This window comes from Cornus florida, unplaced genomic scaffold (assembly GCF_030987335.1).
Source record: "Cornus florida cultivar Cherokee Brave unplaced genomic scaffold, ASM3098733v1 CherokeeBrave_3.0.0_Hap2_Chr11, whole genome shotgun sequence".
Lineage (NCBI taxonomy): Eukaryota > Viridiplantae > Streptophyta > Magnoliopsida > Cornales > Cornaceae > Cornus > Cornus florida.
In genome coordinates, this window is record NW_026775581.1 from 115,903,446 (window position 1) to 115,929,103 (window position 25,658).

Here is a 25,658-nt window from a genome sequence, read left to right on the forward strand (position 1 = left end):
TGCTAAACAAATACATGATATAAGATTTATTTTCTTTTCATTTACTTCACTTTCTTTTACATTCACTTTAGACTATCAATTTTCATCTAAGAATTATTTAAGGATCGAAAAATCGCATTTTCTCAATTTTGAATTAATTTTTTTTTGAATATTTGAAAATTTGAAATCCTTATATATTTGGTATTTAATATTTTTTAGTAATTAGTTTCCCAATATTTTTAGTTTCTCCTAATAGACTTAGAGGGGAATTCACCCTTATAACTAAAGTTGTTCTTTGTTTTTGGTCTACATGAAACAAGGTAAACGTTTGTTTTGTTTGTGTGGGCGTATTATTCTTGATTTTGTTAGCGTCTCGTGGAAATGTCCGATGTTGAACTTGTGGATGACTTTTACATCTGAGCTCTGTTTGATGAAAATGAAGAAAATCAGATTTTCCAAATGTCAGAAGCGAAAAATGCTGAAGAGCTACAGTTCCAAGAGACTCAAATGGCCTCTTTGATCACTTCCCCAAATGTCCAATAATAATACTAATACACTCTAATGGCCTCTTTGATATCTTCCCCAAATGTCCAATAATAATACTATTACCGTTGTGCTATCGACAACCCAAGAAAGTCCACCGAAAAAAAGAAGAAAACAAAGTCCAGCTAATTCTAACCCGGAATTAGTAGTACCAATGGATAATATTGCAAAACAAGTAGGTGAATCATCACGCAGCTTCTGCGAATTAAATTTGCGTGGAAAAGAAAGAAACTGGTGACATGTTTAGGAACCGAACTTGTCACCACTCTTTCTGTTGTGACTGCATAAGCAAACATGTTGCCACCAAGATCCAAGAGAACATCAGAGATGTTATGTGCCCGGGTTTGGACTGCGAAGGAGTGCTAGAGCTCGATGCTTGTAGGCCGATAATTCGAAGAGAAGTGCTTGAAAGGTGGGATGAAATGCTGTGTGAGTCGATGATTTCTGCATCAGAAAGATTTTATTGTCCTTTTAAGGACTGCTCTGACATGTTGGTTAATGAGAGTGTTGGAGAAGTCATCATCAGGGAGTCGAGTGTCCTGTTTACCGGAGAGTGGAGACTGTTCTGCGCAGAGTGTTATGTCCCGTGGCATCCGGGGATCGAGTGTGAGGAGTATCGGAGATTGAATGAAGATGAGAGAGGGAAAGAGGAGCTGATGGTGAGAGAGCTTGCTAGGGAGAAGAACTGGATGAGATGCCCACACTGCAAGTATAATGTTGAAAAAACACACGGCTGTTTACATATGACTTGCCGGTATGTTGTTGTCCATTCTTGTAACAACTTTCAATTCCATATTATTGTTGTTATTGTTACTGTGTGGGTATTTGTTTCACAATGTTCATAGCTTTAATTTATGTAAGAGTGCAGTTTGGGCCGGCCAATCCTAACCTGACTTGATTTTTGGCATGTTTGAGAATGAGTTTTTGAAACTCGGATCGAAAAATGTTGAATTTAATTTAGGTAGAGCCGGATTCTGGAGTTGGATAATCGGAAGTCAACCCAAATTGACAATTCCAGTTGATGCCCAATCCAACTAGACTTCATGTGTGCGTGTATTTGTATACTATAACACATTAAGTTCTTTCAAATCTAACTATTTGTCCCTCTGTGTTTGTATATTAGTACACTATAACACAAAACATTGTGCACATATGTTTTGTTCATTTTATTGGTTCTATTTCATGAATGAAATTTTTGTTTGGATTTTGTAGTAGTTTGCTGTGAGAAGTTTTTGTAATTAGCCAAATTGAATCAGAACAATCCAAATTCTAGTCTGATTTTAACCCAAGTAAAACTGAAGTTCAAATTAAGATATGAGTTGAAGTCTTGCCTCATGTTTAAGGGGTTGGATGTTATTTTTTATTTTTTGCTACAAATGGTTGGATTTGTTTGGGTTGAATGTTTCATATTGTATCTATAGTTTTTATATATATTGATCCCTATTTATGTAGGTAGGTTTTAGCCTAATTGTAAATACTTCAAAGCATACTTATAAACGGGTAAGGCTTTAATTGGGCAGTTTCTGGCCATAATTGTGTAGAATCAATGCAACCTGAACCTAGCTTTTCGTGTCTTCTATTTGAGAAATTCATACAATAGGTATCTTACATTGTCAAAATATATGTTTTGAAGAAGGTATATGTATCTAAGTGCATGTATGGCTGTTTATGGTGTCAGGTGTGGATTTCAGTTTTGCTATGCATGTGGAGCAACTTGGAGTATAATTCATGCTGATTGCCGACTATGATTGGCAGTGTCAAGAAATGTGCATGGGATAGGGATGTTGGAAACCAGTGTTATCTATTTGGGGCTCTAAGGCCTCTTTTGTCTAGCTCTATTAAGACCATTTATGTCAACAAAAGGAACTGAACATGAATAGTGTCACAGTCTATTAATTTTAGTTTATTAGTCATAAAATCATGAAGATGCTCCGGTCAGCGGAATCGTGTCATTGTGCTCTCCATTATCCTGTTTTATCTGGTCTTTTTGGGTGTGCTATTAAATCTCGACGCAATGATAAGATTGTTCTACTGTAACTTGAACGTCATGATTTCGAAACAAATTAATCATTTCTTTAAAATATTTTAAGAGATCTAACACCATTATTGATTATTAAAAATAAATAAATGACGAATCAATTTAAATAATTTTTTTATTCTAAGCTAAGCATACTAAAAGGGAGAGTGAAGGAAAATACATATGCTTAGACACATGTTTGCAAATACACAGTTATATGATTTAAGTTAACAAGGGGATTGTCAACACACACACACACACACACACATATATATATATGGCGCCAAACAACCCTTAATTTTGAATTTATATTTATTTATTTAATTATTTTTTGTTCGTACGATAACGTAACTAAGGATATGAACCGCAGGGAGCTAAGAAGAAGAGACTCTCGGAGGCACAGAACAGAACAGTCTCATAACCTAATCCATGGCTCTATCTTGCAGCTTCAAAGGCGCAGACCTCATTTCCATTTCTCTCTCCTTCCGATCTTCTTCTTCTATCTCTAAATTTCCCAAGTTCAGCAGATTATCTCTCCTTCCCCTCAAGAAAATCTTCAATTCTTCCCCTTTCTTTGTCCGTTCATTGACGAATTCTAGTGGAAACGAAAACAGCAGTGAAGAATCAGAGGAGAAATCCAAGAAGAAGAGACTCTCGGAGCAGTCATCGTGGGAAACGAAGGACGCAGAGGGTAACGATTATCTCTACAGGCTCGGCAAAGAGGCGGATAACATGAACATCGCCGTTGGTGCTAGGGCTGGCGTCATCGACGACCTTTTCGCTGGAAAATTTCTTGGGCAAGACTGTGAGTGATTTTCTTCAACTCCTGTGTTCCATTGGTTGCCAAGAAAATGAAGGAAAAGGAAACAACTGTTAATTATCAATAACTTAATGGCGTTAAATTTGATAACGTAATTTAAATACCACTTAAGAATAAAGTCCACTTAAAATGGTATAAAATTTTAAATAAGGGAGACTTCACTTATCATTAACACTAGACACATTACCTTAAAACTTAGACAAGTATTAAAAAAATTCTCAATTTAAAATTGCGCTTAAAATTCAAATTTTACTATTTTGTGTTCTATTTTTTCCCAGTTTTATCAAATAGCACCTTAATGTATTGTCATTGTATGGCCTAATTGAGGTGACTCTTTTTATCTTTTGTATAATAGAGATACCAAAAATGGTTTCTGGTTTCAATTTTGTTGTGCTTCCTTTTCGGGTTTGAATTTATTTTATTTGCATTGCAGCGGATATTGTGTTTGATTATCGTCAGAAGGTAACCAGGTCATTTGAGTACCTTCAGGGGGATTATTACATCGCTCCTGCTTTCATGGTATGTTACTTGATTATGTTATGTTGTTTACTTTCTAGTGCATAAATATATATCATTGTTTTGATTTCCAATCTTGTTAACCTATTATTGGCTATCTTGACACGCAGTGTACCTCTTCTGTGTTTAATTTTCATTTGACAGGATAAAGTTGGTAAGTTCGGTGTCTATTCAATGAGAAAGAAACTGTGATGAATCATTTTGAAGCGGCAAGAAATTTGGTTAAAAGGACCGAAGTAGTCATTGATCTATGTGACGTGTATCTTTATGTTTGTTAATGTGGAAAAAGTCATATCAATTGCCACTTGCTATGCATTTTTCTCCTTGATAGACTTGCAACTAAATCTGCTAGTTAACGTTTTGAGATAATCCATCTTTCTGTATTTGCTTTCATGGAAAATTTATTTGTCAACGTGTATTTTGTAAATGATGTCAATCCATAGCATCCAATTCTTAGGTCATTAGGATCATTACATAGTGTGGTCCCTACTTGAGGGTGTTGGGAGGATGGACCGGATACAGACATAGCATTTGGCATTACAATGTGGCTGCTCTAAGGATTTGAACTTGTGATCTTAAACTTGAGAATTCGAGCATTTTACTAGTGCACCATGCAATATACCCCAGCTCCCAATTCTTAGTTGCCCTTTGTAATCTTTTACCCTCATCTTCATTGTAACCTCTCTCAACATGTAATTGCTAACTGTAAAAAGTGCACAAATTCACAGCCATCAGCAAATGGACTCGAAGCCAGAAAGCCACAAGGGCCTACCTGTGAGGTACCTAGCAGCGTTGTTTGTGAGGACACCCAACACTTGCGAGATCTCTCTCTCACAAAGCATACAGCATACTCCACCCCGAAGCACTAGAACAATGGGTATAGGGAGGGCTGCAGGGGCACCCTCTCCAGTAAGAGATTCAATACAAATCCACATGCGGGTGTGTCTTGGGAGTTCTTGCCTGAAAGCCCATTCCTGCAGCTCCAAGAAGGAGGGAGGGGAGGGGTGGACGAGGTGAGAAGCTCTCAGCACACCCTGAGGACCACGGGAGCACACTAGATATAAGTGCTCAAGTGCGACGAGCACCCACCTTGGCGTTACCATGACTGTCTAGTAAGGTCACTGCCAAGGTACAAATCCACGCTGGAGGGATACACTAATTTCTCTCAAGTTAATCAGGCACAGGGTGAGACGTGGCACCCTTTTAATGCCCTTTGGGAAATTCTTGTAAGTCAAGATACAAATAATTTGGGCTGTGAGCATAGTGTTGCAATATCATAAGCCTAGGCAGCCATGGTGTGAAACTGTTTGTGAAATATCATTGTCCCAAGTGGGAAGGAGGGTCTGTCGAGGCATGGAGGATTGGGGGAGGGGCTTGCTGGGGTGGGATGACATAGGTCAGGCAAAATTATTTGCGGCCCTTAAGGAAGAGACATCCACGTCTCAACCTAGAAGGTAAAGAAAAAGGGACACATGGTGCAACCTGATTTCTCCATAAGGAGTCCTCTTTGCCAGGACCTATATAAATAGCTGTACAGTCTAAAGTCAAGACAAACAATTTTGGCAACTCCTTTCCTTTTTTAGATATCTTCTGTCTCTCTCTTTCCCTCTCCACCTTTACTACCTTTTTCCATCCTGCCTCTGTATCTCTTAGTCCGAGTGTAAAGTCGTCTGATGTCATTTATTTAACCCTGTTTTCTGTAACCTAGCTTCTACACTAACCTGGTCTGCGAATGATAACCAAGGTGATTAGTGTGTATGCTCCAATCTCTTTTTCCCTTCCAAATTCTTGGACAGGGCAATCATAATCATAGTCTATATATTTATTTTTGCTAATCTCATTTTTCCTTGTGCCATTGTATATGTCGCATATTAATTTGAGAGTCATCTATCAGTTTATATATAAACCCTAACATTTGTTGTAATTACATAAAGAATTGTACATGTCACATATAATTTAATTTGAGATTCATCTATAAAATTATATATAAATAATCCTAATATTTGTCCTAATTACATAAAGAAATTTTCAATTTCTCGCAGTCTATTCCTCGTTGTTTGGGAAAAAATTTCAATGCAATGATGATGCCATGAGATTATCCTGACATGGTATGACCGACTAATTACATCTTCACATATGCTATAAGACCCATCTAATACATGCATACATGTTAACTTAACTGTTAGGTAATCAAATACTTGTGTTGAGTGGGTTCCATGTGCTTATACTGTGACATTTAATTGGTCAATGATACCATGTTAGCAAAATGTTATGATCACTGTTGTGTTGAAGACTGCTTTCAAAAACACTCTTCTACTTTTAGTCGGCCATTAGGGCCATTACAGGAAATTTTTCTGAATGTTGGATGTGTCCTTTTCGTCTAAAAGATTGACGTCTTACACTGCATTCGGTAGGAGGGAAGTAAGGGGAAAGGATGAAAGGGAGGAGGGATGGAACAAGTCTCCATTATATGGTATGAAGGAGAGTTGGAGGGAAGGGAAGGATAGGTGGATGAGGCATCTCTCCCGAGTCCTGGCCCATTATTTTTCATCCCTCCAAATTTGGATGGAAGAAAGGAGGGAAGAGAAGGATAATTGTTGTAAATTATGCAAAGTGGCATTATTACCCTTCATCAATTTTTGTCAAATTATATAATGAGCGTATAATGGTAAAAATATATAAAATTATCCTTCCCTTCTCTCTGACCAAACAATAAAATGTGTCACCTCTGTGTTCTCCCTTCCACTCAACCAAACAGAAAGGGAATGATACGCATTCCTTCCTAGGGATGCCTTATCCATTCTTCCTGCCTTCCTTTTGACCCACTTTTTCATCTTCTGTACTAAACAAAGCGTTTGCTAAACATGTGAAATGACAACTCTGCCCTTAATAATATTCTTCAAAGGATAAATATACCCCTAACATATTTAATAGACATGTATATTACATTTAGGTTGAATTGCATTTAAACTATGTTTGCAACTAATTTCACTTTAATTTAAAGTAAAATTTGTAATCACCAAGTTTATTACTATCTTGTTATATATACTATTTAATGTATAATTAAAAAAATTACGAAACTAATTTAGTTAAAAATGTCAAAATTAATTTACAGAATTTGCCAGTAAACATTGTGTTATTTTCAAAATCAATTTATAGAATTTGTAAGTTCATATTGTGTTAGAACCCTTATTTTGCAAGTTATGTTGCAATTTTATTATATATAATTAAAAATTTACAAGTTTTATAAATTAATGTGGAGAATTAAGATATAATAACTATCATCCTCTTATTATCCTCATATTTTCAGTATTTCCTACAACTTCTTTTATTGGCTCCCAAAATCTCACCAACAAAATCTCCATAAAACAAAGAGTCTACTCTGTCTCTCTTTCCCTCTTATCTATTCAACATCTTCAACAGATTCTGATCACCACCCTCGCCATTGCTCAACTGTGTCTCACCACCATAAGCACTTCCACTTGAAACCAACCAACAATTGCTCAAAAGAAGGCGATGTAACAATGGTCGAGATTGATGCTGATGATGATTTGGATCGATGGATTGTCCACGGACAGTTATGTTTGGTTGGTCTACTTGCCTCCAATAAGCCTGTTGCTTCCCGTCTTTCTCATTCGCCATGCCTTTACTTTTCAATGTCACTAGGAAGATTGATGAATAACTACTTCCAACTCCTGGGCCTCATAAAAGGCAGCTAAACAGACGAGGGATGACTCAATGGGAAATACTGAGAAAGACGTCTTTCCTGCGGTTTGTCCCCTTGTCACCACAGCCATTCCATCCATGGCGCAGGAGCATCGATGGTGGAGGAGAAGCTGCTGGTTTTGAACAGGAAGTGTATTCTGGTTTGAATAATCAAATTTTACTTAGGTTGCTGAGTAACATCATCCAACTGTTGTGGCTGCTCTTATGTTCTTTGCAATTAACAGCATTGATTAATCAAATTCTCTGGAATCAAATTGTATGCAGAAATTTTTAAAGAAATGGAAAAATATTTACAGAAAGTAAAATGGATTGTGTAGTTCATTAACTTTAGAATGGTCCAATGGGAACCATAATAGTGTTAATGGTTTAATTTTCCATACGGGAAGAAACTTGAGAACACTGGTCCTTTAATTGCAGGGGTACAAAAATGAAAATTAATTTTGGAGAGGAATGAATTGGGTGATGAAGATGGTGGTGGAAGGAGATGGCCAATTCATGGGTGGTGGTGGAGAAAAAAAGAATTTTAGAGAGACAAAGGAAGAGAAATTTTAGAGGGAGAAAGAGAAGGGTATGGTAGAGAAAATATTAGGTAGGGAGACAAATTGGTCACTAAACTTTGTTGACTTTTGTTAAAAAAATTCATAATAAGAAATAATGAAATAAGATAAGGATATAAATGTTATTTTATATGAGCCTGTTTAACACTGCTTATCTGCCAAACTCTGGTTGGGGATACGAGTGTAATAAATGCTTAAGTTCTATCCTCATGTAATTATGGCAAACCTCAAGGAAAGCTACTTTTATACATATCCTGCAAATTACTTATAGACCCAACTATGATCCTATGGGGGGACCTGAACCCCCAACCTTTCACTTCAGAAGGTGAGGTGATTCCACTAGGTTAAGACCTTTGTGGTGAAGATTGGTGAAATTTGCCCACTTTTCCCCCCTTCATTTTGTAAAGGGCATAAATTGATATTGATATAATCATGATAATAGTGATCAAGGCAGCTTTTATTTACTCACAGATATCTTTAAGCAATGAAGAGCCAAGAATATGTTCTTTCTAGAACTCTGTTTTGGTTTAGAGTCCAAAATTTACCATTGAGCTTCTACATGGAAGAATCTCCATTTGTTCTTTCATTTGGGTATTGGAAGCATGTTTTATTTGCGAGGGCCCCTTATGGTAATTTTGTCTTCAGCTTTAGCCCTAGTTCATCCATGGTATATTTCCTGGATGCTGGTGCTGAAACTGATTCACTTTGGCATTGATCTGAATTGTGGAATAGCATAGCTGGCATATAAATTTTTATTATTGTATTGCATGACAAAATATCTTCAGCCCTCAAGCATAATTATTTGCAATTATGATAAGTCAACACTCCCAGAAAACTGTTTTGATATTTCAACAAGCATCAATATATATTAGTGGAGGTAATCTTTGTAGTCAATAAAGGCGAAGTGGTGCCTGAAATCAACATTAAGTGAAACTATGATATGTTTCACTCTGGTGATCTGTATTTATGTGTGTGCAAGTCTATGTTGATGTATATTTTTTTGTGCACACTCTTGCGATTTTAAATTGTAGGATATACAAATATGAATGTAATTTGAATCCATATGAAGGTGGAGCAGTCAAATAATCTCACTACATGAACCATAGCATGGTTCTTATTTGTATCCAATCCCCACTGCTACGTCATCAAATGTAGTTGTGATTATGTCTTTTATACTTCTAAATGCAGCATTGTAAGGTTGTTCATAGTGTTCAAGTTGCATATCATATGACAAAGTCCTAGACAAGCAAGGTCCTTTTAATCATCTCAATAACAAAGCTGCATAGTTGCTCTGACATTTTTTTTCCCCACATGGTTTACTATTGATGCAGTATGCCATATTGTGAAGAACTACATTGCTCATCTTCTCAATACCAAAGTTCCTCTGATTCTAGGTAAATACTCTCAATGTTTTAACAGAGATCACTATAAGAGTTGTACAAGTAATGATGGTTACAGATGTGTATGTATATGTGTTCGCATGTGAATACGTGTATGTTTATCTCAAATAGGTTAATACTTCCCAGTTGTTTGGTGTTCTTTCGTTTTCATATTGTGTGAGCTAGAGCATGCTCTTCTGATGAACCATTTTCATACCTGTGCAGTGAAAAAGTCTCGTTTTATTTTCTACTTATCTGTCATGGACTTCAATACTTTTATAATTATTAAATCTGTAAATATTCTGGTTCTTTTTATCTCATACATATGATAATAGTAGTGCTATTTTAGATACGATATGGATGTACATTCTTCTATGAGTGGGATATGTTTTAATTTATATATATATATATACACACACCTTTGTGTGGTTCCATATATTTTGAACAAAATTCCTGAAAACAAAGCAATCACAGTGGCATATTGTCTAACAGGCATTTGGGGAGGAAAAGGGCAAGGAAAGTCATTTCAAACTGAACTTATTTTCCAGGCCATGGGAATTGAACCTGTTATTATGTCTGCTGGGGAATTGGAATCAGAAAGAGCTGGTAAGTTCCTAGCAAGTAGCAAATGCCCTTTGCTTGTGCAAATTGACTTCTTCTTTTTTTTCCCTTTCGTGAATGGTAATTAACGATTTTAGCTATTCAAATGAGTTCTGCTTGCAGGAATTATTTGGTAGAATCCTAATCTATTTTACTGATTGTCACATGTTTGGGGATTGAGGTGACAATTATTAAATATTTTATTTTATTTTATTATAGATATTAGCAATTTTTAGTAATCAATTTCAAATTTTCAAATTAAGAAAATAGACATTTTTTTTCCTTAATAAATGACGAATTTCATGAAGGATAAATAAACAGCAGGAGAAGTCCCCAACAAAAAGGATTCTTACAGCCTAGAACAATTTACAATTTTGTAGCGATCATCAAAACAAGAAAACTTGACATGATCCTTATTATAATATAGTAACCTCATATTGACTCCTGTAAACTGACAAACATCATATGCCAATTGGAAAATCTTTAAATCTTTCAGTTATATAGTGAATTTCCAAGGACCTCGCTTCAAATGTACAAAGAACTTTTATTGCCAATGGACCTAAATGGCTAGTTCGGCCTATGGAATTATGGTAAACCCTCCTTAACCTGCTTAGGCAGGACCCGCACTAGGTAATGGCCTTCAATGAACTTAAAGGTTGACAAATAATATTTTTAATGCTGGAACAAAGAGACTTTCCATGAATGAATTACCATCCGTTGATCTTTCATAAAAATCTTGACTTGTTTGTAAATTGGAATACTGCTTTTCCGAAGATACTATCTTGAGTACTATATGGTGTTATATTTATGCATGTTTCTCTTTGCAATCTCCTATAAAGCATTACTTCCCAAGTAAGATATACCAAGCTGCTATTTCTAAAATTAAGACAACATTTAATTCATATATTTAATTGTTTGTAAAATTTTATTTATACAAACTTTTGTTTGAACAGGTGAACCAGGAAGATTGATACGTGAACGGTATAGGACTGCTTCTCAAGTGGTTCAGAACCAAGTTAGAAGCCTTACTATTTTCACTACTGGTATATGTATTATAGGGCTGTGAGATTTACTATGTTCTCTTGATTTGATTTATCATAAACCACCCCCCCACCACACCCCCCCGCCCCCCCCCCCCCCCCCCCCCCCCCCCAAACACACACACACACACACCCTTAATAAACTTACTTCCAAATGAGTCTAGCACATCTCTTTTACAAATATGTTGAGAATTCCTGAAGTGGGATTCATTGATTAGTTAGTTTCACTCCAATCTCCATGAAAACAAAATAAATGGTATGCTTTAGAAAACCAGAATGAATACTAAAAGGAAAGATCATGACTGTTAAGGATTATTAGGTCTTCATGCATGATGGATAGAAGAACTTATAACTGCCTATTATGATAATTTATACTTGTACCAAGAAATTAGATCCCATTTAAGATGTCTTTGCAGGATTTTGGTGGATTTAGATAAAGAAAGATAGTAAGGATGCCTTGTCCCATATAATCAGGGTAATATCAAACTTGGAGAGTGACCATATGCTTCATGTCTATAACTGTTGAAGGTGAAATTCATGCGGTCCGATACGACACCGTTTTCCTGCAAGGAAGAGAGGAGAAGATCGGTGAACCTTGACAGCACTGGTGTGGTGCCTGCCAAGAGCTCTCCGACGATCAAGTTAGTCACCGGAGGTCTAAAAAGAAGGCAGGAATTTAATAATAGTTTTTTCGTCGTACCTTATTCCCGAGTTGTCTTCCTATTTATCGTCACTTCCCTTATTCTTGATAAGGGAATATCATAATCCTTATCCCATGGAAATCTTATCCTTGATAAGATTTGTAATTATTCCATGGAATTTATCCAATGGAAATCGTTATCCTTGATAACGAAATATTATCTTTCGAAAGTAGAAGAGATTTGGCATCTGGTCAACACTTAGTTGCCTCTATCATTAGGTCAAGATAGGTTAGGTTTATTTTTCCCTATCAATAACCATCTATCATATGACTGATCATCTAATCCAAAGTCCCTTAAGTTTTGCACACATTATTTGAGGAATCTTCATATGATTTTGACATTGTTGTGTTCTGTGTCTCCTTGACTTGGTCTTACCTCCGCTGATACTACCAATATCCAGAGATCTCAATCCGACCTCATTATCATCTAATGTATACCTAGTTCATAATATCCTCCATGTTCACTCTCACTAGCTCCACTAGCATTACCAGGTGGAACATTACCACCACGACTACAACCTCGATCGTCATCACCATCCACATCACAATCATTATTGTTATCCTCAGTAGGTGAACTCAAGCCACTCTGTTTAGGTGAGGTACTTGAGCTAGAGCTATGAACATCTTCATGGAAAACTGAAAAGAAGAGGGATAGGCACATGAGATGAACCTGTTTGTTGAGTGTTGCGGGGTCCTAATCATCATGATCCAACTTCAATCATCCTATAAAGTCTTCACTGTCTATCAATGGTGCTTTTCTTTCTTCTAACCAAAGAGAAAGTGGGTCGTCCTCTCTCCACGTTGATGGGCTTGAAGCTCAATCTTGTGTTGGCTTTTTCTCATGGCGTGTCAAAATTTGAGCTTCATTTTGTTATGAATAAAATATAATTTATGAAGCTTAATGTATTTCAATCCATTCCTTGTCTCTGTTTGCAGTGGTGACAATGATTTATTGGTCACTTGGAGTCAGAGGTGGAGTTCCACGCTGTTTGTGGCTCTAGAAAGAATCTGATAGAATGCGAAAGATTCTCTTCCGGTTTCTTGAACACACACCTAGATAGGAGTTAATGTACTCAAAATTGTGCTGAACTCAAGACAGTATAATACGTGTGTGTGTGTGTGTGTGTGTGTGTGTTTACATGAATTGACTGTTTCACTTTTCTTTTCCTTTCTTTCAATTCCTTGGACTTGGTTCCAAATAAGAAGTATGTATCCTAATCTCAGTGGTCCAAGTGTTATTCTTCACATGGTGGTTCATGAATTGTTCTTGTTGTGTAAGGATTGGAGAAGATAGGAAGATATCTACACTAGCTTAAATTTACCATATTTAATGAGCTTTATGGCTGCTATAAGCGTTTGCAATGTAAGGTGGAATTAGCTCCTCCTTTTGAGACTGGAAAGAAGGCAGAAAAGGTTTTCTGATAAGAATTTTGATAATTAAATCAAACATCAGATAATAGATTATTGCTTTTTTTTCTTTTTTCCCTTAGGTCTAGTTACATCCTTTGTGATAAAATCTACATGCAACAAAGAAAGTCAAAACCCAAAACAAACCCCCCCCCCCCCCCCCCCCCCCCCCCCCACCACAACCCAAAAAAAAAATAAAAAAAAAATAAAAAAAATAAAAAAGAGAGTTATAGAGGGGTTCAGTAAAAAATGCATTCATATTCCATCACCTCACAATTGCACCTATTGCGTAATATAAAGCGTGAGTAGTGTTCTATAAAGATGAAACAAGGCTAATTTTTCCTCTTGGATAACTCAATTGTTAGTCTTGTTATTTTTTATGTTAAATTTAATAAAGATGAAACAAAGCTAATTTTTCCTCTTGGATAACAAAGGCTGGGAATACATTAATTAGAAAAGGGATGGCATTTTGAGAAAATTTATTTTCATTCTACATGTCTTTAACTCCAAGCTGAAATTTTTTTTTATGTTAAATGATGGATGTTTCTTGTTGTTTCTTATTGACCTACTTTAAGTTACAGTTTTGTTTTTATTCTTTGATACTACAGGGGAAGATGAGCTGTTTGATGATCAATGATATTGATGCTGGCCTTGGTAGATTTGGTGAGCTACAGTTAAATTTGGCATAATGTTTGTTTCATCTAGAACTTTTTTCTATTAGCTCTTTCCATGTCTTCTATAATGTTTTTTTTTTTTTTTTTTTTCTATTTATCCCCTCCCCACCCCCCTCTCCCCCTCTCTTGATAGTATGACACTCCGAGTCCTTTTATTCTCTGAATTCTTTATTAATTTTTTTATTTTCTGTGCTCATCTAGGAAACACTCAAATGACAGTCAACAATCAAATTGTTGTTGGGACTCTGATGAATTTGTCAGATAATCCTACAAGAGTTAGTATTGGGCAAGAATGGCGAGAAAAGGATGTTATGAACAGAATTCCAATCATTGTTACCGGAAATGATCTTTCAACAATTTATGCTCCCTTGATTCGTGATGGAAGAATGGACAAATTTTACTGGTACATCTTTTTTTCTTTATTGGTATTTAAAAACTTCGAAGTTTTATCTAAAATGCTTCTTTTTTATAGAGGCATAATGCACTTTAGAAACTTGTCAGCAAGACAACAGTATCAGTACATTTTCTTTATTAATGTAGGAACTTTGTGGAAGAACTAGTGCCTCACGCCCTTCTGTTACACGAACAATATATATATATTTATATATATATAATTTGGTCTATATACCTGTCCGCTTGTCTAGATTCTCAACCGATTGTTGTCCTTTGACTGTATTGGAATGACACGCTATTGCCTATATACTTGCCCTGGTCTCCCTACTCTTAGTGCAAAAAAAAGGAAAAAAAAAACTGATTGTGCCTGTTCATTTTATCTGCTAATATCATGAATTTATTTGTTATGCTATAAAGAGAATTCTTTTATATTACAGTGTTGAAAGTTATTTTCATGTAGAGAAATGTATTTGCAATTTAATTTGTTTTAGTAAGTATGACATAATTGAGGAGCAAACCCACTCCGCTCACAGGGTTGTGTTTTCCCTCTCTCTTTTCTCTCTTTCATGTTTGTAGAGATAAATCGTAGCATGGTAAAAGCTTTAATATGGGAAGATGTCGAGTTCAAGTCTCAGTTTCCAATTTTCTCCCATTATGTGTGTCTCTATCTACAATATGTTCTAAATCTATGACTCTTCATGTGTGAGTGGGGGTTGCGTGTGAAGGAGAGTTGTATGTTTTGTTTGTCTCTCTGTGTGCAAGAAGGGTTCACATGTGAAGGACAGTCCGAGAGTGTTGTCCCCCCATTTTGGACACCTTGGCCATAACACTTGATTTTTTTTTTTTTTTTTTTTTTAAAAAAGGTAAATCAACAACACTTAGAATTGAAACTCCATTTTCTTAATTTGTCATTTTGTATGAGTGGGGCCCACTAGGTAGAGAGGGGGAGAGAAAAATATAAATGTTGAGGTAAGTGAAGAATTGAATACCATTTTCTTAATTTGTATTTTTGTATCAGAGTGGGGCCCGCTTGGTAGAGAGGGAGAGAAATATACAAACGTCAAGGTTAGTGGCCGAGGGTCATAGAGCTCTCTCCTTTTTGTCATTTTGTACATGTGAAATGGGGGACCACTTTGAATGTGTGTGTGTGTGTGTGAGCATACTCTTGTCAGAAGACCATGTTCCATCATTTTTATTCTCCCTAAATTAAGGAAATTAACATTTGCTTTTTAAAGAAAATCAAAGGGTGATCCCCGAGACGAGGCTTCCTTTAGAGAAATTAGAGGCCAATTTAACAAGGATAAGTAGGAAATTACAAGGCAATGAAGATGGACACAGTAGCAAGATCGCGACCACTACATATATGAAACCTCTTCTGTTGTAAACTTACGAAATATGAATGAGATGAAGTTCATTTAAGTGCCTCTTCTTTAACTTATGGTTCTTTAGCTTCTTTTTCTTTTTCTTTTTCTTTCTTTATCACATGAATAACGTATGCATTTGAGCCTGTGTGGAACAAAATCTCATCACCGTCTTCATTCAACGAAGCTCCTTCATATGGGTTATTTTTTTGGGTGGGGTGGGGTGGAATTGGGGGACAGTAGTTTTGTCTTGACTTGAGACAGTTGGGCACGAAGGATTTATCAGTTCCATGGCTGGCATATACAGTGGAGCACATGTGATTGAGTTGCCTGGACCTAAGCTCGAGAAACATTTCGAGCACATGTGATGCACATGTGATTGAGTTGTCCATACCTAAGCTCGAGAAACATTCCTTGTACTCATCGAGTCTCCTCCGTTTCATAGCAGTGGAGACAACATTTCACATGCTGCATAAAAAAACCAGCACACTTCTCCATATCCATGTCCTCCACCATTTTAATTTTATGATCAATTAGTTGGAGAATATTTAAATCCTTGTTACCAAGGCAATGCTGATCCACAGAATGATTTTTCTCGAATTGCTGAAATATTTTATAAACCCGTCATGACGGTCCAAGATGTGGAAAATTATTTGGCTCGCTGCACCCGATGTCCGGGTCAAGGATTCTGGAAGATCTGCACACCCAAAGAGCTGGAAATTGGGCAAACAAAAAGCTTCATATATATTGTTGGTTTTCCAATCCTAGGACTTGTGAGGGACATACCTCTTCTCCATCGTGTTCATAGAAATAAAAGTGATTAGATGAGATCCCATTCCACCCCCCCACCCCCTTCTTTCCCGAAGAATTATATGAGATTTTTGAAGAAGCATATTTTTATTTTTCTAAATGGTCTTAGGGATTAATGTTCTTTGTGTGAATGCCTTTTCTGTTCCATACTAAGTTGTCTAACAATGAGACAGGATCTTTTTTCCCTTTTGCCTCTGTCCCTTTTATTTGTCTTATTCCTTTTGTTATTTTCATCTCTCTCAGTGCTCATGTCATGCCTTTAAACTACACAATGATCTTTGTATATCAGACTTCCAGTATTTCCCCGTTCCCCTCTTTACTATTTATTACTAATGGAGCCAACTCAAAGATTAATCAAAGGTTTCAGTATGTTGCAGGTTGGAGCATGTTCCTTTTTTCTGGATCTCTCCTCCTAAGTGGCCTATATATTTGGAAATGACCACTTTCTACCAATATTTGACGAGGATTCATAGATTCCTCTTTTTGATGAGTTGGGGTGAGATTGGATTTGGACAATTTGAAACCACAAATTGTTCCCAAGGGCAGTCTCAGCTCACTAATTAATCTTGCTTGTTGGGGGTGTGGGGTCTCCTGTTCAATTAAGAGCCAGAACTAAGAGACTGGCTGGAAAATATACTTGTGGAGGATCACGATTTTTTTGAGGAAGTGAAGCATTGATACTCCTTTATGCATGAGGGATCTCTTTACAATTCTGTTTTGATTTAGTTAATGGAGTTGGGAGAAGCACTGAAATTACCACCAAGCGCCAACCCAAGTGGTATCTCCTCCTTCCATATAGATTTGAATCGCCATTGGGACAAACAAGTGTGTGTGCATCATTTACCTATTGAAAACAACAATACTGAAATCTGTGAGGGAACTGTTGGTTCTGTCAATGGAGATTCAGCGGTTGGATTGAAAAGGAGCAATAAAGGAGCTTCTGTAGACTGTAGACATTAATTAGTAGTGGAATGGAATTTAGATGTACCTCCAGGCTTCAAACAAGCAAGGGGTAAAAGAATTCTGGAGCTCTACAGTTGTAAGAAGGTAATTGAAGCATAATGCTTTCCCATATTGTTAATGCAAGAGGCAGAATAATATAAATGCCAAGAAAGAAGTGGCTGGCCTCATTGGAGTGTATAGTTATTTTTGAAAGATTTATTTATTTTAGTTACACCCTCTCTAACAGCTTAAACTTTTAGAGTAGATGGTTGTTAACATGGTATCAAGGCCAAATGTCTCGAGTTCAAACCTCACCATCACCGTAATTAAAAATTTGAAAAACACGTGTTGGACCAAAAGAAGGCCACATGTGAGGGGTCGTGTTGAAAGATTTATATATTTAAGTTACACCATCTCTAACAGCTTAAGCTTTTAGAGTAGATGTTTGTTAACAGTTATGGTAAGGAACACTGGAATTTTGTAGCAACTATACACAGAATATTAGATCGGGAGGTATAATATGGAAGGCCAAGTAGAGGAATTTTCTGTTGAGTTTTCCTAAGATATATGTTACTTCGGCATCATGGTCTATAGCCATGGCGTAGAAGATCATTTATAATCTGCTACAGGGTCAACTATTGATCAACATAAAGAAATGTTCATTATTGAAAATTTTGCTCATTTCTTGAAGATTTTGCTAACTTGGGCTTGTAGTTTCTTAAAGATATGTTATTGGATCCAATATGTCGATGCAATAATATTCTGCCTTGCGCTAATGAAAGCAAAAGATGAACAATGTTATGGTTTTGAACCAGTAAATTTGATAGGCTTGGAATTTTGGCATACCAACTGCTTTAGTAGTGGATAAATACAAGGAATGATTTTTTGGACTGAAGAACCAAAGCAATCTTCTAACTACTTGTGAATTTTGATAGCTTTTGAAGTTCACTCGGATAGCTCCCAAGTTGGAATCAAGGAATTGAGTAGGGTAAGGAATGTATTTTGGTTCTTTACCAAGATAAAGTGAGTGACATAAGAAGGATACTTCTATATGAGATAATGGGTTTTAGGTAATTGGAAAAATATCTATAGCAGCATGGAATCCTATATTTACACTCTGGTATCCAATTGTTTAAAGACCTACAAAGGACAAAAAAGTTGTTTCAGAACATTTCAAAAGTAGTAGTATTTCCAATTTTCCATTTGATCCTCATTTCAAAATTAATTTGAAATGTCTCTTTTTTTCTTGTCTCCTCGACTCTTCCTCTTCCTTACATTATAACTATTTGTTGGAACATTCTATTTGGCTTAGAGGTAAATTGGTCTATATTTGGACTAAAATTACATAGTATTTCCTCTTGATTTTGCAAACATTGACCTTATTCCAGCCTTGAGATGTTCATCAAGGAAAACCTTATCTTTTCCTCCTTGCAAGTTTAGATAAATGTATATACACGTTCATATACATATATACATATTGACGGTGCAAAGTACAAACTGAACTGTTGGGCTAAATGTAATTTTCTGGAATGATGTTCAGTTTGTTAGAAATGAAGTACTTCGATAATTTGAATGACCAGCTTAGGCATCATCTACATGTTTACAGTCTGCTTGCTTTAAGCACTTGATTTCATGTCATGTTTCCTTGAGCTTTCCTCTAAATTTCAGTTCTAAGACTAAGAAGATATAAACATATATTCAATTTTGAGTGACAAGAATAGGCTGGAGACATAATACAAAGCGGTTATTGAAATTTTCCTTTAAGCCATTTGTTGGATATAATTTATTTGACAAAAAGTTGGGTACTTTTTCACTTTGCTTGATTCTAAATCGAGCCCCGCTCTTTTTCAATATTATTCTTCAAATTATTACATTAGAGGTATGTATTAATTTTTAATCTAGGTTTCTTATTTAAGTCAATCTTGTGGTCCCTTGTCATTCTTCTTAGAGGTGTTGTTTGTCGAACAGGCAGCCTAACCAGGAAGATATCATAAATATTGTTCGCAGAATGTATGAGAAAGATGGCATATCAACGGATGAGGTTGTAAGGATAGTGAATACATTTCCTAATCAAGGTATTAGTCTGTTTTACATGTCTTGAAAAATGCTCATAGGCTTCAAAATGTTGGATGTCATTGTGATATTATTCTTATAGACTTATAGTTTGCTTTATTTTGTATTGTTCATGTTTTTTATAAACATGCTTTGTGTTAACTTGCATACTTCATTTTCATGATTATAATTTTATATATGATTATAACTATGTGTGTGATATGAGAAAATGTGACAAAAATAAGGATGCTACTGTAACATCCTTCCTGCACATCACATTATGCATTTTGTTTTAGTTTTCATGCTAGAATATGATAAATACAGTGACTTATAAAAATAAAATAAAAAGAAGAATAGAAGAATATGATAAATACAGTGACTTAAAAAAATAAAAAAAAAATAAAAAAGAATATGATGAAAACAGTGTTGTTAATGTCATAGCACTTCTTGTTGTGATATTGACATAGAATGGTTATTTGCCAAAAAAAAAAAATTATGGTTATTTGGAAAATGCATGAAGTTAATTGCAGTTCCTTTTTTTTCTTTCTTTCTTTTTTTTCTTTTTTTCTTTTTTTCTTTCGGGGTGATGGCGGCAGCCTTGGATTTTTATGGAGCTCTTAGGTCCCGGACATATGACCGGTCAATCTCTAAGGTATCTATCATTCTAACTTGATTATAGACTATAGGACAAGTCCATCTCTAATGTACATATTGTTGTGACCTAGAACATTGAATATCTTTGCCATCTATTTAAAGCAACTTATTTGGCATGGATGTAAAATTTTAGGTTACTTCTTTTTTAACCATTGATGACAAATGAAGCCATAGGGCTTTTTCTGTATTCACACAAGTATGCAACATTGTAATGATCTTGTACATTTTTATGATTAAATATTATCTGAAAGAATTAAGTTGTGTAAGAAATGAATTCGATATTAGACTTGAAAAGAGAATTATAAATCAAAGTGAATCCAGTTATATCCTTTTTTTTATCAACATTTTATCATTATATGAAACAGCAAGCAGTATAAATTGCTTTCCATGGTCTCTTTGTCTATTGCTATGTTACTCGGACTCGGGTGCGGGTGTCAGACTTGGGTGTGTGTCTAGGGGTCGGATCCATCTATCTATCAAATTATAGGACACGGTGACACGAATTAAAAGTGTCCAAAAACCAGGCACAGGTACTCGGACACGGCATACAAAATATTGTAAATGAAAAGAATATAAGTCATACATTGTTAACAAACAAAGAGATTATACAGAGACGAGAGCTTTGTAAGGTAAGTTGCTCCTAACCCTAAATTTGTACTAATTAGTGTAATTATGAATTATTACAGCCTAAGGATAGGCAGTAATAATTCAATTAGTGTAGGTCTGCATTGTGGCCAGACCTAGGGTCCTAGACCTGCGTAACATAGCTTCTGTCTCTCTATATATTACACACACACACAAGCAGGTTCTATATATATGACACACTTTCTCTCACAATAGGTCTGAAGATTTCATGGAACAAATCACCTTCAAATTCAATCTCTGTTTGGTGTTTATTTTACTAGTTAGACCCAACTTCTTTTTCTGTATGTGTGTGTGTGGAAATTACAGACCCATCTCGTCCTTATAACACCAACAAATTTCTCAACGGCATTATATTTACTTAGTGATGAATATTCTTTTGTACAACTTATATTCAATTGCAGTGGATCAATGATATTGGAGGTGTTGAAAATCTTGGAAATAAACTTCTCAAGCGAAGGAAGGATGAAAAACTTCCAGTATATGTTCCCCCAAAGGTAGCGCTTTTCATATCAGGCTTTTCCATGGATCCTTGTATTTCTATAAAGGTTGAAACTTATTGTAGGTAGTAGATCTTCCGTTTTTCGGGTTTACTACAATTTGAAAGCGAGAACTCCGTTCTTTATCTTTATTACCTACTTGAGCCAGATTTATAGGGTTTTTCTCTGAAAGAAGCTTTCTGAAGCTGCTCTGTGTAGATAAATAAATATATTCAACAAGGCCAGGCAGGGTTTGCTAAACCGAGAGTGCTTTCTGCTTCTAGAAAAGCTTTTAAAATCATTAAAAGCTATATGGAACTCTCTTCTAATAGAACTGGAACACATTTGAATTTGATGCTGGAGCTTGGTTGAACAATTAAAAGTTTTGAACTGCTTATTCCAACCAGAGTTCTTCATCCACATTCACAAATTATGATCAACCTACTCTTAAGCTACCAAAAAAAAAATGCAGCTCATTCCAGGATAGATGGTGGTGCATAAAACATGTTGCTCATTTTGTGCTTGAACAACATGGGTTGCATCTATTTTTTCCTCCCCTCATTTGTCAGTTGTTTTTCCATCATGTCCAGTACTGCTTTCCTGCTCGTATCTTCCCTGTGAGAATTAAAAGGGTTTCTGCAGTCAAACATTGCCGGAGAACCTTTTTATGAATTTATACTTTAAAAGGTATTGTGTGATGTAACTATCAAATATAATAGAACACTTCTTTCTTGTGAATAAAGAAATGACATCCTTAAACCTAATTCTTTCCTTTACAAGGAAGTGGATAGAGGATAGTGGCCAAATCCAGACCTGTGTGCGAAGGAAAAAGAAGATTAGAGCTTTCTTTGTATGAGATTAGTAGCAGTGTGCGGAAATCTTTCCATAAATTGGCAAAATTTCTTTATGTGGCTTCTGTTTCTTTGCTGTTTTTCCTTGGAGGCTTCCGTTGAAATCACCAACAGTACATTAAGAGCTACAATATATGTAGTCCTTTGAGTAAAAGTTCAACCCTGATATTTTTTTCTATTACATTTCTATTAAGTATGTTGCGGTAACCATTTATGAAACTTCTTTATTGATACCAGAATTCTCTTGCTTGTTCATACCAAACCCCTTAGATTCTTACTAATTTTTTAGAAGCACCTTTATTTTGGTCTTTCATTCTTTATTTGTTTGCTTTTGTTTATGACCTATGTATAATGTAGGTCTTAGACAAACATTTGCTTTGAGGCTTCAACTGTTAGGCAATGGACTCAAACCCTCCTTCAGGTGCAACCTTTACTTGCAATGGATTGAAGAAGATATACAAATAGAACTGAGTCCGGACAGACAAATAGAACATAGAACAAATAGACATATAATATGGAGCAATTGCAAATGGAAACATTTATACCCAAGACCTTTTAAATTCAACATCTGATACCATGTTCTTTTGGTAAGTAAATCTGATACCATATTAGATGACACGCAAAAGAATGCATATCAAGTTCTTAAAACAGGGATAGAGGAAGGGTGAGAACCCAAAGATTTGACGTCATAAATTTGGTTGGAGCATCAAAGTGATTTTGTTGCACTATGCACTTTATGAGAAATTGGATACAATCTAACCTACCGGACTCAATGAATGATGGAAGTAAAAACAGAAAAAGATTATTCATTTAGAATATATACATACATTTCTTCAGTTGTGGCAAATCATTTCTAGGCTTGTCACACTTCTATAATGGTTTTGGCATAAATACTCATATTCTTGGAACTTTTGAGGATGTCTCTCTTTTTGAATCCTAATTCATTTTTCCTAGTTGGGTGACTTTTTTTAATTGGTGGTTGCATTTGATTGGTTAAACAGCAAACGTTGGAAGCTTTACTGGAATCAGGGAATTCTCTTCTCAAAGAACAAAAGCTGATAATGGAGAATAAGCTTTCGAAGGAATACATGAAGAACATGGATGACTAGCAAGTAGGACATGGTCAACCGCCATTGCAGTGCCATCCATATTGCATTGGTATGTTGTAATTAGTTGATTTGCAATATATTGCTTTGTATTGGAAGTACGAATGGTATTTTGAATGAAAAAGATCTCGAAAGAGCTTAAAACTCTTCTTTCTTCCTTCGTACCTGAGCTGTTACTTCATCTGGTCATGCCAACCTGTTTAGTTGCTAGAGAACTCCGTAATAGTAATATCCTCCGAATATGTTTCCAAAACCTCTCCTCATTTTCAGCTGTGTGTTTGTGGTGCTTTCCTTTTGGACCATATAACTCCTTTCCATAAATACTAGTTATTAGTCTTTGCTACACATAATTAAACAGTTCTGTGGGACTCTTAATCTTGTTCTCAATTTGTGCAAAGTCCACCTTCTCACTAATGCAGCCGAATCTGATTCCCATTTTTAGTGTTCCCCATTTAATTTTTACCCCTGCCCACTTAAAAGTAGTCGGCAAGATGCCTATTGAATTTAGTGGATTTAGCTATGTTTTGGTTTTGAAAAAGCTATTATATATAAATATAATACAACCGCTAAAATTGACTAATGATCATGCCACATGGTTGGACCACAAAAGTGGTTTTTGTTTACGGTAATTTTAAATTGCTATAACCACATATTTCTAGTTGAGAAACTTCCGCAAAATCAATGAATTTACTAATATGTCAACAGACTTAAACAACCTAAGAGTTGTTTCCTTTGTTGTGGCGGGTTGAAAGATTTGTTTTGAACATTAATATCATTCCTCTGGTCAATGAAAGAGAAGACTCGCTGAAGGCAACTCATTCCTTCGTCTCTCTTCTTCATTCTTTTTCATCCTTTTTTAGATGTGCATACTCCCAATTCATGAAATGGCTAAAAAGCCCATCATCAGCCAAGTTTAACTAGATACTCTTCTTGTAGCGACTACCATAATATAATATCATTTGTGTTCTTTATAATGTTAAAAAAAGAAACAGGAAGTCAATAATCACTTAACCCAGTTTTATATTGAGAAAATATATCTTAAATTTGTCAACCACCCCCCCCAGTTTTATACTGATGAAATAAATCTTAAATTTGTAACAACCTTCACCCTAATTAGACACAATATTTATCCGTATTTGGTTTGGGGAACCAGAGACTTCCTAAGTGGTCACAAATTTTACTTTTTGGTTTCTTTAAACCAAAAACTTCCCAAGAGGTCACTCATCCCATATTTATATTGATAAAATAAATCCTAAAGTTGTACACAATAGTTGTTTAAAAATGGTTCCCATGAACCAGAGATTTTCGAAGAGGTCGCTCGTCCTGTTACTACTACAGAGTATGCAACTTTGAAGTCCTGATGGGTTCATAACCATTATAATTTTAAAACGTGTTATATCATAAAAATGTGTTAAATCTTATATATATATAGCACTTCATTTTTCCTAAATAATGTGGGATCATGACACCTTATAACCTGTCAGTGTGATGGTTGGTCCATTATCTTGCACCCATCCACCAACCGAGATTGTCAAAAAAAATTGATGAATTCATTTTATTGTGGTCCAACTATATCATTATACATCAGCTTTAAGGAGTGGGAATTCAAATTTGTCCTTGTTTGACCAAAACTTAGAATTAGATCAATGTTGTGCAATACGTATTTGAATTCGGATTAAAAAAAAAAAAAAAAAATGTCATTACCCAATTTTGGAGATGTTGGGAGGAGAAGAGATGGTGAAAGACCTAACTTTTGACATCTTTACTCTTATAGATTGAAACCCAAATTTGTTGTAGTTTATGAAGTACGGACACTCCTCCCAGGGACACTTTACTCGTACCAGCGTCGGACACTTTTCGGACACTGACACCCATGTTCGAGGCTCGGACACGTGTCCGACACTTCTGTGAAGTGTCTAAATATTATTTTTTATTGAACACGCGTGTCCGAGGCTCGGACACACGATCCGACACTTCTGTAAGACAAAATTTATTTTCTCTCACTCCTCTCTCAATCTCTCATCTTCTTCAATTATCTCTCTACATAAACAAGATATATATATATAAGTTACATGAACAAGATTTTGTGAAAGACTGAAAATATATATGTTTATTCATATACATATTTAGTTCATTTTATCTATGTCTCTTCTGCACATCTTCGTTTAGAATTTGAATCAACTTTATTTTTCATTTATTTTCTATTTTGTCTTGTCTATATTTTTTTTATAACAGAGATGAAATTATTGAAATTGATTTTGTTCTTTGTTGTTTTATTTATCTATACAAGATTTTAGTAATTATATTTTGAATATATAATTATATATATATATATATATATATATATATATATAATTTTATAGGCGTATCCCCGCCGTGTCCGTGTCCTATTTTTTTGAAATTTGCCGTG

At 35.5% G+C, this 25,658-nt stretch overlaps 1 protein-coding gene and 1 pseudogene across 4 annotated transcripts; both read left to right on the forward strand.

The window, feature by feature from the left end:
- Positions 1–360: 360 nt before the first annotated feature.
- LOC132281920 (E3 ubiquitin-protein ligase RSL1-like) lies at positions 361–2,270 on the forward strand (annotated as a pseudogene).
- A 628-nt stretch (positions 2,271–2,898) lies between these two features.
- On the forward strand, positions 2,899–23,405 carry LOC132281508 (ribulose bisphosphate carboxylase/oxygenase activase, chloroplastic). Of its 4 annotated transcripts, XM_059783209.1 has the most exons (12): positions 2,902–3,344; positions 3,793–3,878; positions 4,020–4,029; positions 9,490–9,552; positions 10,030–10,143; positions 11,091–11,152; positions 13,893–13,947; positions 14,160–14,361; positions 19,433–19,539; positions 20,113–20,168; positions 21,217–21,309; positions 23,144–23,405. In XM_059783209.1, exons 1-12 carry the CDS (start codon positions 2,969–2,971, stop codon positions 23,249–23,251), a joined length of 1,332 nt encoding a protein of 443 aa, XP_059639192.1. In that variant the 5' UTR covers positions 2,902–2,968; the 3' UTR covers positions 23,252–23,405. The 4 variants fall into 4 exon arrangements, with proteins under 4 accessions (XP_059639194.1, XP_059639195.1, XP_059639193.1 ...); XM_059783210.1 differs by lacking the exon at positions 21,217–21,309 and having other exon boundaries at positions 2,901–3,344; XM_059783211.1 differs by lacking the exons at positions 20,113–20,168; positions 21,217–21,309 and having other exon boundaries at positions 2,899–3,344.
- Positions 23,406–25,658: the final 2,253 nt, after the last annotated feature.

Bases quoted from the DNA above. Each gene is read 5' to 3' on its own strand.
- LOC132281508 (XM_059783209.1), top strand. From the start codon at position 2,969: ATGGCTCTATCTTGCAGCTTCAAAGGCGCAGACCTCATTTCCATTTCT. The intron at 3,345-3,792 runs GTGAGTGATTTT...TTTGCATTGCAG, and splicing joins AAAATTTCTTGGGCAAGACT to CGGATATTGTGTTTGATTAT. The intron at 20,169-21,216 runs GTATCTATCATT...ATTCAATTGCAG, and splicing joins ATGACCGGTCAATCTCTAAG to TGGATCAATGATATTGGAGG.